Genomic DNA, 20485 nt, shown 5'->3' on the forward strand with positions numbered 1-20485 from the left:
TTGGTGCTGTCTGTGTTACAGAAACGACCATTTGAGCCTTTAAAGGAAATTTAATTTGTTTTGCTGTCACACAAGCTAGCCTTTCTGATGGCCATCACCTCGGCTAGAAGGGTGTCTGAGTTGGTGGCCCTTTCATGCAGGGAACCATACTTGATCCTTCACCACAACAGGGTGGTGTCAGCTTTTCATTTAAATTCATTGGGCTAGATTCAGAAAGACTTACGATGGGCGTATCAGTAGATACGCCGTCGTAAGTCTGAATTCGTGCCGTCGTATCTTTAAGCGTATGCTCAAATTGAGATACGCTTAAATGTTGCTAAGATGCGACCGGCGTAATTCTCCTACGCCGCCGTATCTAAGGGTGCATATTTACGCTGGCCGCTAGGTGTTGCTTCCGTTGATTTCCGCGTAGAATATGCAAATGAGCTAGATACGCCGATTCAGAAACGTACGTGCGCCCGGCGGATTTTTTTACGTCGTTTACATAAGGCTTTTTCCGGCGTAAAGTTACCCCTGCTATATGAGGCGTAGCCAATGTTAAGTATGGACGTCGGGACAGCGCCAAATTTTCTGTCGTTTGCGCAAGTTGTTCGCGAATAGGGCTTTGCATAAGTTACGTTCACGTCGAAAGCATTGACTATTTGCGACGTGATTAGGAGCATGCACACTGGGATACATTCACGGACGGCGCATGCGCCGTTCGTTAGAAACGTCATTTACGTGGCGTCGTGCTTTGTTTACATAAAACACGCCCACCTCTTCACAATTTGAATTAGGCGCGCTTACGCCGGCACATTTACGCTACGTTGCCGTAACTTCGGGCGCAAATTCTTTCAGAATACGGGACTCTCCTCTCAAAGTTACGGCGGTGTAGCGTATATGAGATACGCTACGCCCGCCTAAAGATGGGCGATTCTTACTGAATCTAGCCCATCGTTTTGCCTCCTTTTTTCTCTAAGCCTCAGCAGTCAGTTTATTTGTCTAGATCTGTGGCTATCTGAGGATCATTCTCCTTTTTTGTTTTACCAGAAGAACCCAAGAAGGTGCAGGCAGCTTCCATTGCCAATTAGGTCTGCCAGTTGGTCATTCAGGCCTATGGTCTGAAACACAGGGCTTCCTCTCTTTAGGGTGAGAGCTCATTCTACCAGGGGTTTAGGAACCTCCTGGTTTTTTTTCATCATCGCGTATCTGTGGCTCCGATTTGTAAGGCTGCTACCTGGTCTTTAGTGCATACTTTCACAAAATGTTATCAAGTGGATGTTCGAGCAGCCAATGATTCGGCTTTCAGCAGCTGTGTACCGCAGGCTGCTGTATAGGTCTGATGGCTAGTGTTTTGGCATGGTGTCTCTCTCCCCTTAAAGGGGTTGTAAAGGTAAAATTTTTTTTTCCTAAATAGCTTCCTTTACCTTAATGCAGTCCTCCTTCACTTACCTCACCCTTTGATTTTAAATGTCCTTATTTCTTCTGAGAAATCCTCACTTCCTGTTCTTCTGTCTGTAACTTCACACAGAAATGCAAGGCTTTCTCCCTGGTGTGGAGTGTCGTGCTCGCCCCCTCCCTTGGACTACAGGAGAGTCAGGACGCCCACTTACACACCGCTCTATCTGCAACATAGAGAGCGTCCTGACTCTCCTAGGGACGGGACGAGCACAACACAACACCAGGGAGGAAGCCTTGCATTAATGTGTGGATTTGCAGACAGAAGAACAGGAAGTGAGGATTTCTCAGAAGAAATATGGACATTTAAAAGCAAAATCGACGGATGGGGTAGGTCAGGGGTGTCCAAACTTTTTTTTTTTTTAAAGAGGGCCAGATTCGATGAAGTGAACATGGGTGAGGGCCGACCATTTTTCCGACGTTCTTTGAACCATTAAAATTTGGTCTAAGTGTGTTCGTCTGAGCTCTAATACACTGCCCAACAAGAATTATCTTGCCTTTGTGGCTGTGTGTGGTAAAGAGATGAGCTCAGGCATGTTATTATATATATATATTAGTGGCCCCAACGAATCCCTGAGTGCCGCTCAGGACTAAAGATGAGCTCAGGCGTGTTATTTGGAGATACCGTATTTATCAGCGTATAACACGCACCTTCACTTTAAGAGGGAAGTTTCCAAAAAAAAACTAACATTTTAAATAAAGAACTGTGAAGCAAAATAAGGGTCAGTGCCCATGAGTGCAGCCTCACCGTTGCCATGAGTGCAGCCTGATCAATGCCCATCTGCAGCCTCACCGTTGCCATAAGTGCAGCCTGATCAATGCCCATCTGCAGCCTCAGAGGAGACAGGGAGGGGACGGGACCAGCGCCAACAGATTACATACAGGAGAATCTCTTGTTTATGCAGCAGCCCCTTTAATACAAAGTCCTGCCTCCTATGATAGACAGAACAGTTGTCCAATGGCAGCCCAGGAGACGGGACTTCCTGTTACAGAGGCCGCAGTGTAAACAGGAGATTCTCCAGTATGTAATCTGATGGCGCTGGTCCAGCCCCCTCCCTGTCTCCTCCGAGGCAGCGCTAATAAATACATGGCCCTGGGGGCCACAAAAGATATAGATAGATGGATATGGATATATATATATATATATATATATATATATATATATATATATATATATATATATATATATATATATATATATTCATTCATTCAAATTACCAGGGGGGCCACATTAAACCAGAATGAGGGCCACCATTGGCCCGCGGGCCGCACTTTGGACATGCCTGAGGTAGGTGAAGGAGGACTGCACTAGGGTAAAGGAATCTATTTAGGATTTTTCTTTTTTTACCTTTACAACCCCTTTAAGGCTATTTGCTCTGGGATGTCCCAGTAAGTAAGGAATAATAGCCTCACTCTGTGTCCCGTGATGTATCATTAGGATTTTTTTTTTGTCATACTTGTAAAATCCTTTTCTTTGAGTACATCACGGGACACAGAGGTTCCTTCCCTCTTTGAGGATTAAGTGCTTGCTACAAAACTTAAGAACTTTCTGTATGGGAGGGGTTATATAGGGGATCACTTCCTGTCTAAAGACCTTTGGTCTACTAGTGTCTATTCAGCTGGAGATGAAGGAATATTGGCCTCACTCTGTGTCCCACAATGTACTCAAAGAAATGGATTTTACAAGTAAGTATGAGGGAAAAAAATCCAATTTTTTTATTTATTTTTGTGGCCTGTAGGCAATTTGTTTTGCTTTATGCCCACCACTCGGCTTATTGCTTTAAGATGTCTAATGGTGTATAAATACAAGTCGTGTGTCCTGTTCTGTAAGATTAAGATAATAGGGGTTGGGGAAGATAGGGGTGGATGAGGTCTGTGGGCTTACATATGCCTGTTGAATGTTCAATCTTGAAATGCTGGTTGTTTTACAACCTTTTGCTTGGAACTAAAGGACTTGTAACATAAAACATTAAATATAACTGTTTGCTTTCAGATGAGAAACACAGGCTCTTAAGTCAGGTTGTCCGACCCCAAGAGTCTCGTGCTATAAGCCCTGCACATGTATTGGAAGAAAAACCGGCTCGCTGGAAGGAAGATGATCGTAAATCTGACCGAAAAGAAGGTTCCAAGCGCTATGAGGAGCCAGAAGTTAAAGAGCGAGTATCTGCTTCAGAAAAACAGAAGGAGCTCTTGGTAGATGCTGATATCTCAAAGACAAAAGACATTGATAACCCAGTGCAACATAAGCAAGAAGAAAAGGAGATTTCTGATAAACTGCATGATGACAAAACCAAGAAGAAAATGCTTAAGAAAACTGTAAAGAAGAAAAAAGATGAAGAAATTTTAGTTGAAAAAATTGTCACAGAATCTCCAAAAGAAGAAGTAAAAGTATTTTCACCCAAGAAGGCTATCAAAAAGAAGAATCTGGAGAAGAAGCGAAAGAAGGGTGATTCTGATGTCTCTGATGAAGAACTCGCTGTACAACCCAATAAGAAAAAGAAGGGCCCCAGGACCCCACCAGTTATAGTGGCTCCAGTTCCTATAGCAGCTCCTTTAAAAGAGGAACTTCCTGAGGTATTGCCAGAAAAGATTACGGTTGAACCAACCCAAACCACATTCAGTGACTGGTCAGATGAGGATGTACCCGATAAAAGTGAAGCTTTCATTCCAGATAGAAACACAGAAGAGCCAATTAAAAAGCCAGTAAAACTCAAAGTGGAGAAAGAAGAGCCCAAACTTACAGCTGTGGAGGAACCACCTAGTCGTAAGCTTCCTGAACCGAAACGTAGCAGTAGCATATCTAGTAACCAGAGTCGTACCTCCGGTCGTATCCGATCTCCATCTATTGACTCGGTTCACCGCAGTGGAGATGATCCGGTTGCTAGAAGGAAAATTTTACCTGGAGGCTCTAAAGACAGAGAACGAACTAAAAGTAATGAGCCCTCTGGTGAACGCAAGTCTAGAATTGATCAGCTAAAAAGGGGAGAACCTAGTCGCAGTACTTCATCAGGTAGACTCCTTATTTCTTTCATTAACTATTTTGTTTAGGTTCTAGAAGTGTTCCTTAACTTTTTTCTTTAGGTGAACAGTCTAGCATATGTCAGTCAAGCACATTTTTTCAGCCTTGTGTATTTCCGTTAATCTTATGGGCTTCAACTTTTAAGGATCATGAAACCAAATTCTGACACACAAAGTAAGAGTTGGCTTGTCACTTAATTCAAAACTGTAATTATGGTCAGTGGAAGTTTCTAGCTAAATTGCCCACCTGATTCTAATGCCTTTTTAGGATTCAAACTTCCTGCTGGATTTCTAAAGTTACCTTTTTCTGCCACTGCGGCTTTAAGTCCCTAATTATACAGGATGCTTGTGCATAATTCCTTCCACCTGTTTCTGGCTGACATACTGGATCTTGGTGTTCTGACCCATTTAATATGTAAAACCTGTATGAAATGTGTGTATTTTAAGGAAACGTGAGCTTCGAAGTGGTTTTGTACATACCTTGTTCTCTTATACAAAGTTAACGGATTGTGTTTTCCCAGTAGATGTATTGGAACCTTATGGTTCTTGCTAAAATGCTTGTGGTCATTTTCCTGTTGTGAAATATTGAATTGTAAAGCTCTAACTTGTGCATTCCACATACAGGACATGCGATCGGGTTGCAGCCACACATCCCAACACGGCTTTCAGGTGTGTAGTACCTCACTAGGCCACTAGGAAGAGCATTGCACATGGCGAATAAACTTCATGTTGGCCTTGTAGATAATACAAATCAAATACATTGTTTATTATACCTTTTTTAATGTCTATATGTGACTAAAATAAGAATGCTAAAATATGTTTAAGCAAACAATTTAATATGGATTATGAATTTAAATAGTGTCTTGAAGAAATGACCAGACTTGTGGCGGAAAACCTGTGCAAATGTTTAGAGTAATGTATTTGAACTCCAATAGGTGTATTTTAATTACTACTAACATCTGCATTGGCCTTGGTCAGAAAAGGGAACATTTGGTCAGTGGCAGGAGATTTTTAGTCTTAAAAAGCTATATGAAGGTTCAGTTTTAATGCTACATCAGAGGATGTAAGAATAAAGCAGTGTGGTTTTACACTCCGATTTGGCCATGGTGGGACTGTTGATTGTACACACTAAGAAAATTAGGCAAACAGTTTCATCCGAGGAACGATCATATGATTTTCTGATAGTGTGTATACAACTTTCGACAGCCGATTCAGACCTTCTGAATGAAAATTTCCGAAGGGACAAACCACAAAAAAAAATTCTCGTACGGAAACGAAACAAACTATTTTCATTTACTGTGTACTGTTTTCGTATGTGAAAAATCTGAAACGAAAGGATGCGCATGATCAAAAACTATATAAAAAAATTTCCTTCCTCTGTTCCGACTTGCGCTAAAACAATGAGGAAAATCAGACAATTGTTCACCCAATTTTCTTATAGTGTGTACCCCACTTTAACCCAAAAATATTGAAATGTATTTTTTAATTATTAAGGGACATGGAAAGTCCAGAGTACAAAGGTAAAGCATAATGAGCTACTATGCATCGCATAGTAGCCTATTATATGTTGCTTACCTGAAACTGAAGCCTGCGATGTCCCCGATTTCCTCGCTGGCTGGAAGCGTCCATTCTTCACCCCTCTTCCTTCCGGGGCCGCAAATTCCGGCCAGTCAGTTGTGTGACATGCGTGCGGGAGCCGCCAGTCACGGTATGAACCCAGGTTGAAACTGCACAGCGTGCCTTTTCTAGAGTGCGCATGCGCCAGATACACTGGCGCATGCGTGTTGGACATCGCCGTACAGGGAATTGTAAATATCTCCTAAACCGTACAGGTTCAGGAGATATTTCCAGCACCTACAGGTTAAGGCTTAAAGAGGAAGTAAACCCCCCCCCCCCTTTTTTTTTAAACGCCCTGCAAGGCAAAGGCATAATGAGCTAGTATGCATGGCATACTAGCTCATAATGAAGCACTTACCGTAGTTGTCAGTGTATAGGGCGACCAGGCATATAAGACGACCCCCTAATTTTACAGTTTTACATTTTTTGCCTGTACTCACCGTATACGACGACCCCCCTTCCGACGCTTCATATTTCTTCCTTCTTGTGCCATATTCGTCTTCATTCTTGCCGGAGTTTTAGCCAATCACGGCGAGCGATGTATTCTATTAATGAATACAAAGCCTGCTTGGATTGGCAGAGGCTGTAACATCATCAGCCCACGCCTCTCTCTCAAAGCCAATCCGAGCAGGCTACTGTATGTAGCCTGCTCGGATTGGCAGAGGTTGTTACTCCAATCCAAGCAGGCTCTGTATTTGAATACATCGCTCACCGGGATTGGCTAAGCGGTATATATTGTATGTAGCCGAAGCTACATACAGAATTTCTGCACATCCAGCAGGCATCCGAGCCGCTAACCCGGCCTATAAGACGACCCATGCTTTTGGACATTTTTTTTTTTTTTTTTCAGTGTAAAAGGTAGTCTTATACGCCAGCAAATACGTACCTGAGATTGGAGCCCCCAAAGCGGTGCTCACTCACCTCCTCAGTTGTCGCCATTTCTGCACGATTCACTTCTGCATATCGCGACTCTGGCGCTGTGACTGGCCGGAGCTGCGATGATGTCACTCCCATGCGTGCCACTACTAACGGCTTGATCGTCGCTAGTAACGGCACGCTCAGTGCGCCTGCGCGCCATTGTGTGCGGCACGTGCGCCGTAGACATCGGTGTCCTTTCTTTTGCAAATATCTCCTAAACTGTGTAGGTTAAGGAGATATTTGTTGCACCTACAGGTAAGCCTTAATCTAGGCTTACCTGTAGGTTAAAGTGGTCTGTAAGGGTTTACAACCACTTTAACCTTCTGGTTATACTGCCACCTGCAGGAAGTTTGGACTCTTAAACCAAAAAAACTGTAGGCCAGCTCAGGGTAACTTCTCCTACAAACTTCATGCCTCAATGTATTGCTAGTCTCATAAGATAATGTGCATCTTTTCTTCAGCTCTGCTGTGTTAAAGAATAAACTATTGTCTTCCTTGTACAGTACAGAACACAGGCTGAATATTCATAGACCCTGGGTTATAGACTGGTACATTCGCCCCTTGCATAACGCTACCCCACTCTGTCAGCCCTCAGTTTTTTGCTAGTGTATTAAGGTGTTGGACCTCTTCTGCTTTAGAGAGAAATCTCTCTTGGCTTAAAGCGGAGGTCCGCCCAAAAAAATTAAAAGCCAGCAGCTACACATACTGCAGCTGCTGGCTTTAAATAGGACACTTACCTGTCCGGGAGTCCAGCGATGTTGGTACCGCAGCTGATGTTTTCATCAGCTGTCGGGTGCTGCCGCCGCCATTGTGGGTAAGGGAAACCCGGCAGTGTAGCCTTATGGCTTCATGCTGAGAACCCTACTGTGCATGCGCGAGGCCCCACTCCTCTCTACCATAGGCCTGGCTACAGGGAGGAGGAGGGAGTCCCGCAGTGACGTCATGGGCTGCGGAGCAGACTCCCGGAAGTGGGAACAGGGTACCTGTCCCCCCTCCCTCCGAAAGGTGCCAATTGTGACACCAGAGGGGAGAGGAGACAAATGAGCAGAGGTTCCACTTTTGGGTAGAACTCCGCTTTAAAGTGATTGCTTGATTGTAAACAACCCATTCAGTTTAAAATAGAACTGAAAGGTAAAACATTTTTGTGTAGAGATATTAAAAAAAAAAAAATAGTGATCACATTCCCACTGTTCTTGGCTGCATATGAGCTGACGGGGAGGAGAAGCCGCAGCACACTTGGCTTTCCAGTGAAGGGCTGTGCAGCAGGAGTGTGTCGGGACAAGTCTGATCATTGGAGAGCATACCAAGTTTTTTGTTTATGGTTTCTGATCAAGCGCAGTCTTTCTTTTTATATTTTTCACGTACGAAAATGGTATACATTGAATGAAAATCTTGTACGGAAACCAAACAGAACATTTATGAGATTTGTCCCTTTCGTAAATTTTCGTTCAGACGGTCAGAATCGGCTGTCGAAAGTTGTATACACACACTATCAGAAAATTATACGATCGTTCCTCGGACAAAAATGTTCGCATAATTTTCTTAGTGTGTAAGAGCCTTAACAGTGCCACAGCTAGAGAACTGACCACGCTGTGCTCTCCTGCTTAGTGTGGTCAGTTTTTTTAATAGGTAAGCAAGGGGACTAGCAGGATCACCAGGGATTTCACATAATGGAAGCAATACAAAGCGAAAAGGATACCTGCTTATACAAGTACGTGGTACAGCAGGCACATATCAAGAATATGTAGTTTTGGGTAACAAACTCTTTAGCTTATTTTCATCAGATCTTCGCTGTCTTGTAATAAAGCAGTAGAAGCAGGGAATCCTGATTGGTTCAGCCTCAGTAAAAACCTTTGGAACACAAACCCTATCCTGTAAGGACGACCTTTTTAACCACTTAAGGACCGCCTCCTGCACATATACGTCAGCAGAATGGCACGGCTGGGCACATGTACGTACAGGTACGTCCTGTACATGTACCCAGCCGTGGGTCACGGGCTCGCGCCCGCAGCGTGCTCCCGCGACCCGGTCCGACGCTCCGGGACCGCGGACCCGATCGCCGCTGGGGTCATTTGTGTGGATGGAGAAATCATTTTTTTTTCCCCCCTATTCAGTTCTCACTGGCAAAAAAAAAAAAGTCTTTGTCCAGCTTAAGTCTCCTCATTAACCAGTTGTCGACCGCCGCATGTATATGCACGTACAGGCATATGGGCGTACATGTACGTCCCCGCCTTTCCACGGGTCCCCGGTACATGCGGCGGTCGGAAACCCGCGGGGAGCGATTTGGCACGAGGGCGCGGCTATTCGTTTCTAGCCGCCCCCTCGCGATCGCTCCCCAGAGCTGAAGAACGGGGGGAGCCGCGTGTAAACACGGCTTCCCCGTTCTTCACTGTTGCGGCTGCTTCGATCGTGTCATCCCTTTTATAGGGGGACACAATCGATGACGTCAGTCCTACAGCCACACCCCCCTACAGTTGTAAACACACATTAGGTGAAATATAACTCCTTCAGCGCCCCCTGTGGTTAACTCCCAAACTGCAACTGTCATTTCCACAGTAAACAATGCATTTAAAGCGGGGGTTCACCCCCAAAAAAATACAGCGCGTCACGAGTTGCCGAAAGAAGCCGAACGTCTGTGCGCAGGCGCCGTATAGAGCCGACTCGCAGTCCGGCTTCTTTCGGCAACTCGTGACGCGCTGTATGCGCCGGTCGGAAGCATGTCAATCAATTAGGAACGCCCAGTCCCGCAGATTACATACCCGGAAGCCGCAGTGAAAATATGGTATGTACGGCACTGAAAAAAAAACAGCTGACCGTCATTCTGACAACTCGGCTGAATGTCGTGTTAAAATTTTTTTTTTTTGGGTGAACCCTTCAAATGCATTTTTTACTGTGAAAATGATAATGGTTCCAAATTGTGTCAAAATTGTCGGAAGTGTCCGCCATAATGTCGCAGTCACGAAAAAAATCGCTGATCGCCGCCATAAGTAGTAAAAAAAAAAGAAAATTGATAAAAATGCAATAAAACTATGCCCTATTTTGTAAACGCTATAAATTTTGCGCAAACCAACCGATAAACGATTATTGCGATTTTTTTTTTTTTTTTTTTTTTTTAACCAAAAATATGTAGAATACGTATCGGCCTAAACTGAGGAAAATTTTTTTTTTTTTATATTTTTGGGGGATATTTATTATAGCAAAAAGTAAAAAATATTGAATTTTTTTTCAAAATTGTTGCTCTTTTTTTGAATATAGCTCAAAATAAAAACCAGAGGTGATCAAATACCACCAAAAGAAAGCTCTATTTGTGAGAAAAAAAGGACACAAATGTTGTTTGGGGAGTCACGTCGCACGACCGCGCAATTGTCAGTTAAAGCGACGCAGTACCGAATTGCAAAAAGGGGCTAGGTCCTTTAGCTGCATTTTGGTCCGGGTCTTAAGTGGTTAATAGTGTTTTGGGCACTGCATCCTGGATGTTGGCCGCATTGTGTTATACAGGTCCAGGGCCATGGTCCACCCCTGAATACCCATCTAGGGTGTGTCCAACATGAGCAAAGCCTGGAATCTGAAAAAGGGACTAGTGATGAGAATAGGGTCACCCTGTTGTATCCCTGACCTTTTACTGTATAAACTGGGACTGTTTTTGGAATTGATTTACTTTACTGTATAAACTGTTCAAACTTACTGCTTAGTCTCAGGTGGATGACAAGGTGCATTACACCACCGGTTGTAAACCTACTGCCACTTCCTCCTAGAGCCCCTTTCTTGGTACTCTACATACTGCTTTGTACTCCCTCTTGAACACACTTAACCCCATTTGCACACCCTACTCTGATAATACCTAATAGCAAAGTACCTCACCCATAGAAATGGTGGAAACCAGGTGAAATGGAGCCACAGCAATCCCTCTCCAGGGTTCAGAAATACCAGACTTCTTTTGCAGCTCAGTCGGAGCCTGATATGCTCAGCCTAGAAGAGACAAAGGAATGAAGTGCCAGAGGTGGTGTTTAGATGAGGCCACTGAAGATTTCTCACTTTAAGGCTCCTGTGCATTTGATATTATGGCTTCATGCAATGTGCTTGCCAATATGAATATGCTCAATTCTACTGTTCACAAAAGTCTTTGCATTGTTGTTCAACCCCCTGTCTCACCATACGCCTTTGTTTACAAAGAGACCTGCTAAATCCAAATAGGCATTTCCTATTCTTAAACAAATGGAATGGGAAATTTATATTGATTGTGTCAATCAAGAAAAGTTTTCCAATCTTCTAAAAATCATTGTCAAGCTCTATCCAGTGGAAAATAAGGTTCATATTAGGTGGTCTGTTCTGTTAGTAGATTCTGCCATCTCCATCTTAAACATCTCACTGTACCAATTGAAGATGGTGCTTTAGTTCTTTCATTCAAAGATTTGGTAGATGGAAAGTTTGAGACACTCTGAGCCCTTGTGCTGCCGCCCGATTACCTCCACACGCCCGGTACCAGCGCCCTCCCCAGGCACCCTGCCATGTATTCCGGGCTACACTTTCCCATCTGCAGGCCCGGCACCGACTTGGCAGTTGTGGTGGGTTGAGGCTAAGGAGAAGAATGGACTCACGTCCCCCCTTCTTGCGGTGTCCCAGAAAGTGAGGTTGTAGACAGGTCAACCTCTCTATGTCCCTAAGAAGGGATGTATTGCAATGCAAAAAAATGTACACCCAAGCACATAAAATCCGATATACGTGTTGCATATTGTTGCGCATGCCGGAGTGAGGGCAATTATTTTATTACAAGACCACCCCCGTAACACTAAGCTGATGACGACCTATTGGGGGCTTTTGAAGAGTCTCCTATAAAGAATATAGGGTACTGAAGCTTGTTGCCATTTCACAGGCGTATGCAAATTTAAGGTTTGATATGTTGGGTATCCATTTACTCTGTGCTAACTCGTCTTATATTTTACCAAAAATTTGGGTAGTTTGTTTGCCCTAAAATTCACTTGTGTGTTTTTTACAGAAATTTAGCTTTTTCTAAACTTGGCAATATCAAGTGCTCTAAAAATTGGCACTACCACTATTTCATTCTCTAGAATGTCTGCTTTCAGGAAATATGTTTGGGGGTTTTATGTAATCTTCAGGCCTAAAATGACTTTAAACATTTATGTGAAAACTGCTGTCAGTGAAAATGTTAGTCTCTTTATACTTGCAGGCCCGGCTCTGCAGCCAGCCATTGCTGTAATTTCTGTCAAATTGCAGAAAATTGGACTAGACGCAGTGATGGTTAACCTGGGCACCCCAGATGTTTTGAAACTGCATCTCCCATGATGCTCAAGTAAACTGCAGAGTGCGTCGGCATCATGGGAAATGTAGTTCCAAAACATTTGGGGTGCAAATGTTCACCATTACTGGAGCAATGAACAATCAACAAAATCCTATATTCCTGGACCATGCTTTAACTGAAGAAATAGAAGTTACGTGCTGTTTTATGCTGTTTTGGGTGTATGCCCTAGAACAAGAAATTACACATTTCCAGAATGGCTCCGATTTCTATGTATATGCACATATGCCCTTTGAAGGAAGATGTCTCTCCAATGAGGTACTGGTCACCTCTGGTCATCCATGCGGTGCACAAGATTTGGTGGTCAGAGAGTCCTTGTTGATAAACATCTTGGAACTTTAGGTGCTTTGGCTGTCTTTACAGCTTCATACTTCATACTTTGGAGAATCATTTAACTCCAAATTCAGTAGGACAACACCATGGCACTGCCAAACATCGGTTGTTGGAGAGGAAACAGAAGTCTCGTCACAGTAAGACCTCAGATCCTGTCCTGGCAAAATTTCACATTCCAGCCTAGGCAGCTGTGAACGTCTCGGCATAGAAAATTGGAAGGCAGACTCCTCGGACCACATCTCCTGGGCTCAGCGTTTGTCCTACTCTCTCTCTCGAGTACTCTGGACCTATTATGCCGGTGGGGTATGCGGGATGGGCTTCTTGCCTTTTTAAGTTAAAAATCAAACTACACACGTTTATTTCCAGGTACAGGGATTCTCTAGTAGAAGTAGTTGATGACCTGGTGGCTTTGTGCATTTAGTACACCCTATACTATTCCTTTCCTGCCCTGAAACGTCATCTTTGTCTGCTTTGCTTGATTGATATTAACCACTTAAAGACCCGCCTATTGTAAATGTACGTCCTCTTTTTAAACATGGATACCTCAGTAACGGCAGCAGCTGCTGCCACAACCGAGATATCCATGTTTTCAGCGGGCGGCCGTGTAAACGATAACGGCGGTCTCCGCGGCGGATTCGCCGCGAGATCGCCGTTATCGGTGGCGGGAGAGGGCCCCCCCCTCCCGCCGCTTTTCCACGCCCTCCGCCGCTTACCGGAGCCGTCGGTAGCGGCGGAGGAGATCCGATGCTGCCGCCTGGAGAGTGAGGACTTGAGTGAGGGCAAGATGGCCCCCACCCGTCCTCATAGCTCTGCTGGGCGGAAGTGACGTCAAAACGTCAGTCCCGCCCAGCCTCTTAAAGAGACATTTTTTTTTTTTGTCATTTTTTTAAATGACAAATTTTCCTTTTTTTTTTTTTTTTTTTTTTCATTTAAGCCTAAATATGAGATCTGAGGTCTTTTTGACCCCAGATCTCATATTTAAGAGGACCTGTCATGCTTTTTTCTATTACAAGGGATGTTTACATTCCTTGTAATAGGAATAAAAGTGATCATTTTTTTTTTTTTTATATTTTAGTGTATAAAATAATAAAATCAATAAAATTAAATAAGAAAACAAAAACATTTTTTTTTTAAAGCGCCCCGTCCTGACGAGCTCGCGCGCAGAAGCGAACGCATACGCGAGTAGCGCCCGCATATGAAAACGGTGTTCAAATCACACAAGTGAGGTATCGCCGCGATCGTTAGAGCGAGAGCAATAATTATAGCCCTAGAGCTACTCTGTAGCTCAAAAAATGCAACTTATAGAATATTTTAAACGTCGCCCATCTAGATTTTTAAGGGTAAAAGTTTGACGCCATGCCACGAGCGGGCGCAATTTTAAAGCGTGACATGTTGGGTATCATTTTACTCGGCGTAACATTATCTTTCAGAATATATAAAAAAATTGGGCCTAATTTATTGTTGTCTTATTTTTTAATTAAAAAAAGTGAATTTTTTCCAAAAAAAGTGCGCTTGTAAGACTGCTGCGCAAATACGGTGTGACAAAAAGTATTGCGATGACCGCCATTTTATTCTCTAGGGTGTTAGAAAAAAAAATATATAATGTTTGGGGGTTTTAAGTAATTTTCTAGCAGAAAAAAATGTTTTAGTCTTGCAAACACCAAATCTGAAGAACACCTGAGGTCTTTAAGTGGTTAAGGGCATTTTGATCCCTATTGCTTTTGACTGGCCCAGGCAGATGCAATACGCTGATCCGGTAAGCCTCTGGCAGATGCTCAGTGGACACTGTCAGATTGTCAGGATCTTTTGTTCCAAAGACCAGTTTTCCATCCTGCGTGCTGGAAATGTTTTCAATTCACATCAATATACATATCCGTAACAATCATCCATTTCATCAACCAAAAAATGTATAGTAGTGTACGCCACGTATTGCAAAGCCTAATTTTTTTGATATAATAACCTGCGTGCTGGAAAGTTTTTAACATGCAGATTCAATATGCACCAATATTAAAGCAGAGGTCCACTTAAAAGCCAGCAACTACAAATGCTGCAGCTGCTGACTTTTAATAGACACTCACCTGTCCAGGGTGCCCCCGTCGCCATCCTTGGTGAGGGAATCGGGAAGTTGAGCATTGCATCTTCACTTCCCGGTTCCCTACCGCACATGCGCGAGTCGCGCTGCACGTCCTCACTGGTCCTCACTGTCTTCTGGGACCAGTGTGTTTCCCAGAAGACAGCGGGGAGGGGGGGGGTTTGGGGACCTGGTAGTGGGTGCAAGTACCTGTATTATACAGGTATCTGCACCCCCCCTCCCCCTGAAAGGTGCCACCAAATGTGACACCGGAGGGGGGAAGGTTTCCGAAAAGCAGAGGTTCACTTTGTGTGGACCTCCACTTTAAAGTGGATGTAAACCCTCACATATACCCAGTGAACAGCCTCAGATGATGCACAGGGATGAAACAAAATTTCCCTACATAAGTTTTACATGTATATCTGCTGTCTTCAACTGTATGTATACTTTAGAAAGTACACATTGTGTTACAGATTTTTCTCTACCTGGTTAAGACTGCACAGAAGCCTGGGCATACAGTCATGACGGCTGATTGGAGGAAAGGCACACAACCTCTCTCCTCTTAGAGACGTTCAGCTCTGTTCGTTCCTTGTATAGTTCAGCTCTGTGCTAATCTATTTATCGCAACCTCCCCAACACAAAACTCTGGCTGCTTTTATCACATGTGACGGAGAATTGTCAGGCTGATAACGGAAGCTACGGAACTTAGTGCTTTGAAGAGAGAGAACAAAACACAGCAGATATGTGCCCAGCTCAAATTTTATGAAACGGGTTTACATTCACTTTACCTACTTGCCAACGGGCCAATTCTGACACTTCTCTCCCACATTTTTTTTTTTTTTTTAGCATAGAGCCTTGGTAATGGTGGTTGCAACTTTTTATCTCGCACTGTATTTGTGCATCGATTTTTCAAATGCATTTTTTGTTGGGGGGAGAGAATGTCATGCATTAAAAAAAACAACGGCAAAGTTAGCCTAATTCTTTTACATAATGTGAAAGATATTACGCAGATACCTAACATGTCACACTTTAAAATTGCTCACACTTGTGGAATGGCGCCAAACTTTGGTACTTCAAAATCCCCATAGGCGAAAGCTTTAACACTTTTTACAGGTTACCTGTTTAGAGTTACAGATGTGGTCTTGCACTAGAATTATTGCTCTCACTATTACGTTGGTGGCGGTACCTCACATGTGGTTTGAACACTACATATGCGGGCGCAACCTATGTATACATTCGCTTCTGCATGCGAGCACGTGGGGACAGTGGCGTTTTTTTTTTATTATGACTTTTATCCCTACTACAAGAAATGTAAACATCCCTTGTAATGGGAATATGGTATGACAAGTCCTTTTTAGAGTTAGATCTGGGGTTTATAAAGTCTCCAGATCTCATCTCTAGGCTGGGAAGCCAGGAAAAAAAAAAAAGACGTGGTGGAATTTGTGCGATGTTATAACACCAAGCCCGGCCTCCGAACATTCATAGAGACTTCGGGGGAATCATCTGGCCCGCTGGAAATCTCCATCGTCAATAGGGGTGCAACGGATCGAAAAACTCACGGTTCGGATCGTTCCACGGATCAGTGTCACGGATTGGATAATTTTTCGGATCGGCAAAAAAATAAAGACAAATTCACACCGTCACGGTTTTATCCAGTAAACTTTCGTTCATCATTATCTTTGACAGGGAAGCCAAAATGCTCCCATACAGGGGATTTAAAAAAAAAATTCCAACATTTTTTGTCTGGGTACAACATTGCATGCCTATGGAGATTTTAAAGGGTAAAAGTTTGTCGGCATTCCACGAGCGGATGCAATTTTGAAGCGTGACATGTTGGGTATGAATTTACTTGGCGTAACATTATCTTTCATAATAAAAAAAATGGGGATAACTTTACTGTTTTATTTTTTAATTTAAAAAAGTGTAATTTTTTCCCAAAAAAGTGCGCTTGTAAGACCGCTGCGCAAATACGGTGCGACAAAGTATTGCAACGATCGCCATTTTATTCTCTAGGGTGTTAGGATAAAAAATATATAATGTTTGGCGGTTCCAATTAGAGGGAAGAAGATGGCAGTAAAAATAGTGAAAAATGACATTCGAATTGCTGTTTAATTTGTAATGCTTAACTTTGTAATACCAACGGCCACCACCAGATGGCGCCAGCTTACACATCTGGTGGTAATAACTTGTAATACCAATGGCTCACCACCAGATGTCACCAGCTTTTTTTTTGCCCCCCTTCCAAGCCAATTTGCCAGGACCCTATTTCTAGTAGCCATGGCGACCGGGATTTGTCGAGCCCGGCTCTATACAATAGGGGATAACTGCGCAGAGGTTTATTTAATTATAAGTTTGCCATCTTGCTCTATGGTAGCCTGCTCTGACAAAAGTGGCCTACTCTAATTACATAGATGGAACATATAGCCCTTCAGCTGGCTCTTTAAGCTGTAGACAGTCCCAAGTACTTTGTTTTCTTGTGCCTGTAAGTACGGCAATTGTTGTGTTCACACCACTTAGAAGACTGCTCTTGGATTTCTGTGAGGTTAAAGATTTTCTGAGTCCCTCAATGGATGAGAGACAATTTTATGGAGATAAAGGGTGTGTGTCTGTCTGTCTGTCTGTCTGTATATGTGTGTATGTATATGTGAAACTGAGGAATGTTGGGCAGGCCTACAAGTATGTTTGTTCCCCTTTTGTCCAATCCTCCTGTAGGCGACAGCATAACACAAGACCATCTGTGAACACCAAAAGAAGGGGCACACACGGACGCAACATGCTCTTAATAGGGTTTTGAATAGCATTGATAGCTCTAGCTATGTTTTTGAGAAGGGGTCAGGTGATGCAGTAGTAATGCCTTTTTAGTGTACAGCTAAATCTTATTGTAACTTTTTCCCCCAAGATCTTGGAAATGGTATTCATATCGACTAGCCAGTAATCATTTTAGGATAATAATTGCATTGAATTAAGTTTAACTCAATTTTTCTTTCTTTTTAATACATTTTCATTTGGAAATCAAGTTTAACAACGTTTGTATATCTTTTTTCTGTGTTATGAAATTTGTTTTCCGTGGTTTCCATTTTTTTTACTCTTCACATTTATTGTTGACTGATTAACTCCTTCCTCACACAGGTCTGCACGGTTTAGATTGGGAGTCGTATTAGCATGCCGTTTGGCACATTATTAATGGGTTCAGATCAGCCTTTAACGGAGTGAGGATGCAGCCCCTTTGCAAAGACTTTCTCATTCGTTTCCCAGAGTGATATGCCAGCTGTGTTAGATCTAAAATTAAGTATTGTGTTTTTTGTTTATAGATGGCAGGGATTCTAGAAGTCATAGCTCGCGAAGAAGTTCACCCGATTCTGATCGTCAGGTACATTCAAGATCTGGATCTTTTGACAGCCGTGAAAGAGCCCCTGACAAAGATCGATACGAGCATGATCGGGACAGGGACCGTGATAAGGATCGTGATCGTGAAAGGAGAGATGTTAGGCCACGAGAGTGGGACAGAGAAGCTGATAAAGACTGGCCAAGAAATAGAGAGCGAGATCGAATAAGAGATCGGGATAGAGACCGAGAAAGAGACAGAAGGCAAAACCTGGAAAGAGAGCGGGAGAAAATTATTCCTGATACTATGGAGAAAGAGAGAACTAAACTTGCTGACATCCCCACAACAACCGAGCAGAAACGAAGTGACGTAAAAGAGAGAGACAATGATAAAGGCCTTGAGGCTTCCAGTCGAAACAACGCCTCTCTGGACAGAGGGGACAGAGACACTGAAACTGTTCAAGATGTGATCACTAACCGTAAAACAGAAAAAAATGAAAATATTGAAGGTAAGTTCAAATATCAATCTTCATAATCAGGATTTTTTTTGTGATACGGCACTGTGGTACTTTTAACTGACAATTGCGTGGTCGTGCGACACTATACCTAACCCAAATTAAAGCGTTGCCCTTCCCCCCCCATAGCGTCTACAAACTATGGGCTATTTTTACATGTGTATTAGCATTATCCAGGAGCGGCATCGGGTGGTTGTGGGTGCCAGTGGCCAGTATAAACTCCCCAATATATTAAAGTCTAGGTTTAATCTTGGGACCTTTACGTTTCACCCCCGTATTTAGGATGTACTATAATATGCTCCCAATCAACTGTCTGCCACCACCAGAGCCCCCTTCCTGTGACGGCAGGTGATGTTTATGTGTGTTTGTGCTTTGGGGTGCACACCCTAAGGCAATGGGCTGAGCCACACCTATGTACAGCAACTATTTATCCTTGGAAGTAATACCAGTACAAATTCCTTGGGACTGAAAGACTTTGAACACTCTTAGTAGCTGAGCAAGAGTGAGGGAAAGAGAGAGGGGAAACCTCTTAAGTTGCTGTTTTCTGGGACCAGCAGATATGATCTATAGACATAAGAATCTATTACAATTCGGCCTGAAATGCATTTTAATGTGTGAACAGGCTCAATTTCTCAGAAACTATCAGATATAAAATATGACTTGAAGTTGGCTGCTCTGAATGTCATCCCAGCAAGTATCTAGTATTCTGCTTGAAAAATAAATCAACAACTACTAGACCTCCTGACTTATATCTCCAATTGTCCTCGACTTCTGAGGATGCAGCAATAGAGTTGTTGCTTGAAGTTACTTATACAGTGGAGCCTCAGATTACAAGCATAATCTTTCTCTTCCAGGAGAATGCTCGTAATCCAAAGTGCTCTCATATCAAAGCGAGTTTCCCCATTGAAGTTAATGGAAATGAAAATAATTGGTTCCGCATTGACTTCAATGGCATGCAATACCGAATGCGGCCAGAGGCGGGGGGAGCCGGAGAGCCTCGGAAGCGGTCGAAAAGGCCTGAGGACACCTCGGAAAGACTTTGTTTCCGAGATTTGCCGAGGTCAGCCGAGCTGTTCTCTGGCCTTTCCGTGCATTTTCGTTTGGCTCCGGCAAACGTGGTACTGCACACCGTTTTGGCCTGAATTGTGCTGGTGTTGCAAGTCAACACTCGCAAACTGAGTTACGATATTTAAAAATACAGTGCTCGTATTGCGAAACGCTCGTTAACCGTGTTACTCGCAATCCGAGGTTCCACTGTAACTGCAAAAATTCCAACTACAAAACTACCATTTTCAATTGTTTTGCGACTTGCAGGGGATCAGTTATCTAAGCTTGTTGAAGATCAGTCTGACGGATCTGTGGCTGGAGAAGAGTATGAGCCAATCAGCGATGATGAGCTTGATGAAATTCTAGCTGATGATGCTGAAAAGAAGGAAGACCAACAGGATGATGAAAAGATATCAGGTAATTCAATTGAGCACGCTTGTAAGCAATCTTCTTTTTACAATGTTCAATTGGGTAATAAGGTATACATTTGCGCCTTTATCAAAGCAGAAAAACTCCCATATGTGAAGACCAACAGGGTTTAAGTGTATCGTGTCAGTTTTATTGTTCGCTTAGGTGTATATGGCTCTTAGTATTATTTGATATCATGTAGTCACATAAGTGGTTTCTCATGGTACTAAAACGGTTTTAAATAAAAAAAGGGCTCATGAAGTAAGGTAACAATAACCATACCGCTGCTAAAACACATTGCTGCATGCTGTATATTTAGCTGATGCTACATACAGTTTATAGAGCACCAACAGTGGCTGCATCATGTAAAGAATAATGTTCATTTGGGCCAGCTATTTAAAATGAAAGACCACCTAGAATTAGGTTTTAGCCAAATTCTTGTTGCTTACGGATTCATTGGTTGCTTAGGAAATTGGGGAA

The 20485-nt window shown here is 43.1% G+C and overlaps 1 protein-coding gene across 8 annotated transcripts in view; it reads left to right on the top strand.

Moving 5' to 3' along the window:
- The window catches only part of ZC3H13 (zinc finger CCCH-type containing 13), an 83976-nt gene that overhangs the window by 53770 nt on the left and 9721 nt on the right, over positions 1-20485 (top strand). For 6 of the 8 annotated variants that reach the window (XM_040341263.1, XM_040341268.1, XM_040341262.1 and 3 more), the window contains 4 exons: positions 3431-4447; positions 5080-5124; positions 18023-18544; positions 19865-20014. In XM_040341263.1, the coding sequence (XP_040197197.1) occupies positions 3431-4447; positions 5080-5124; positions 18023-18544; positions 19865-20014 (1734 nt within the window). The remainder of the gene's footprint in view (positions 1-3430; positions 4448-5079; positions 5125-18022; positions 18545-19864; positions 20015-20485) is intronic. The other 2 variants (XM_040341264.1, XM_040341270.1) reach the window with 1 other exon arrangement.

Source organism: Rana temporaria, chromosome 2 (assembly GCF_905171775.1).
Source record: "Rana temporaria chromosome 2, aRanTem1.1, whole genome shotgun sequence".
NCBI lineage: Eukaryota > Metazoa > Chordata > Amphibia > Anura > Ranidae > Rana > Rana temporaria.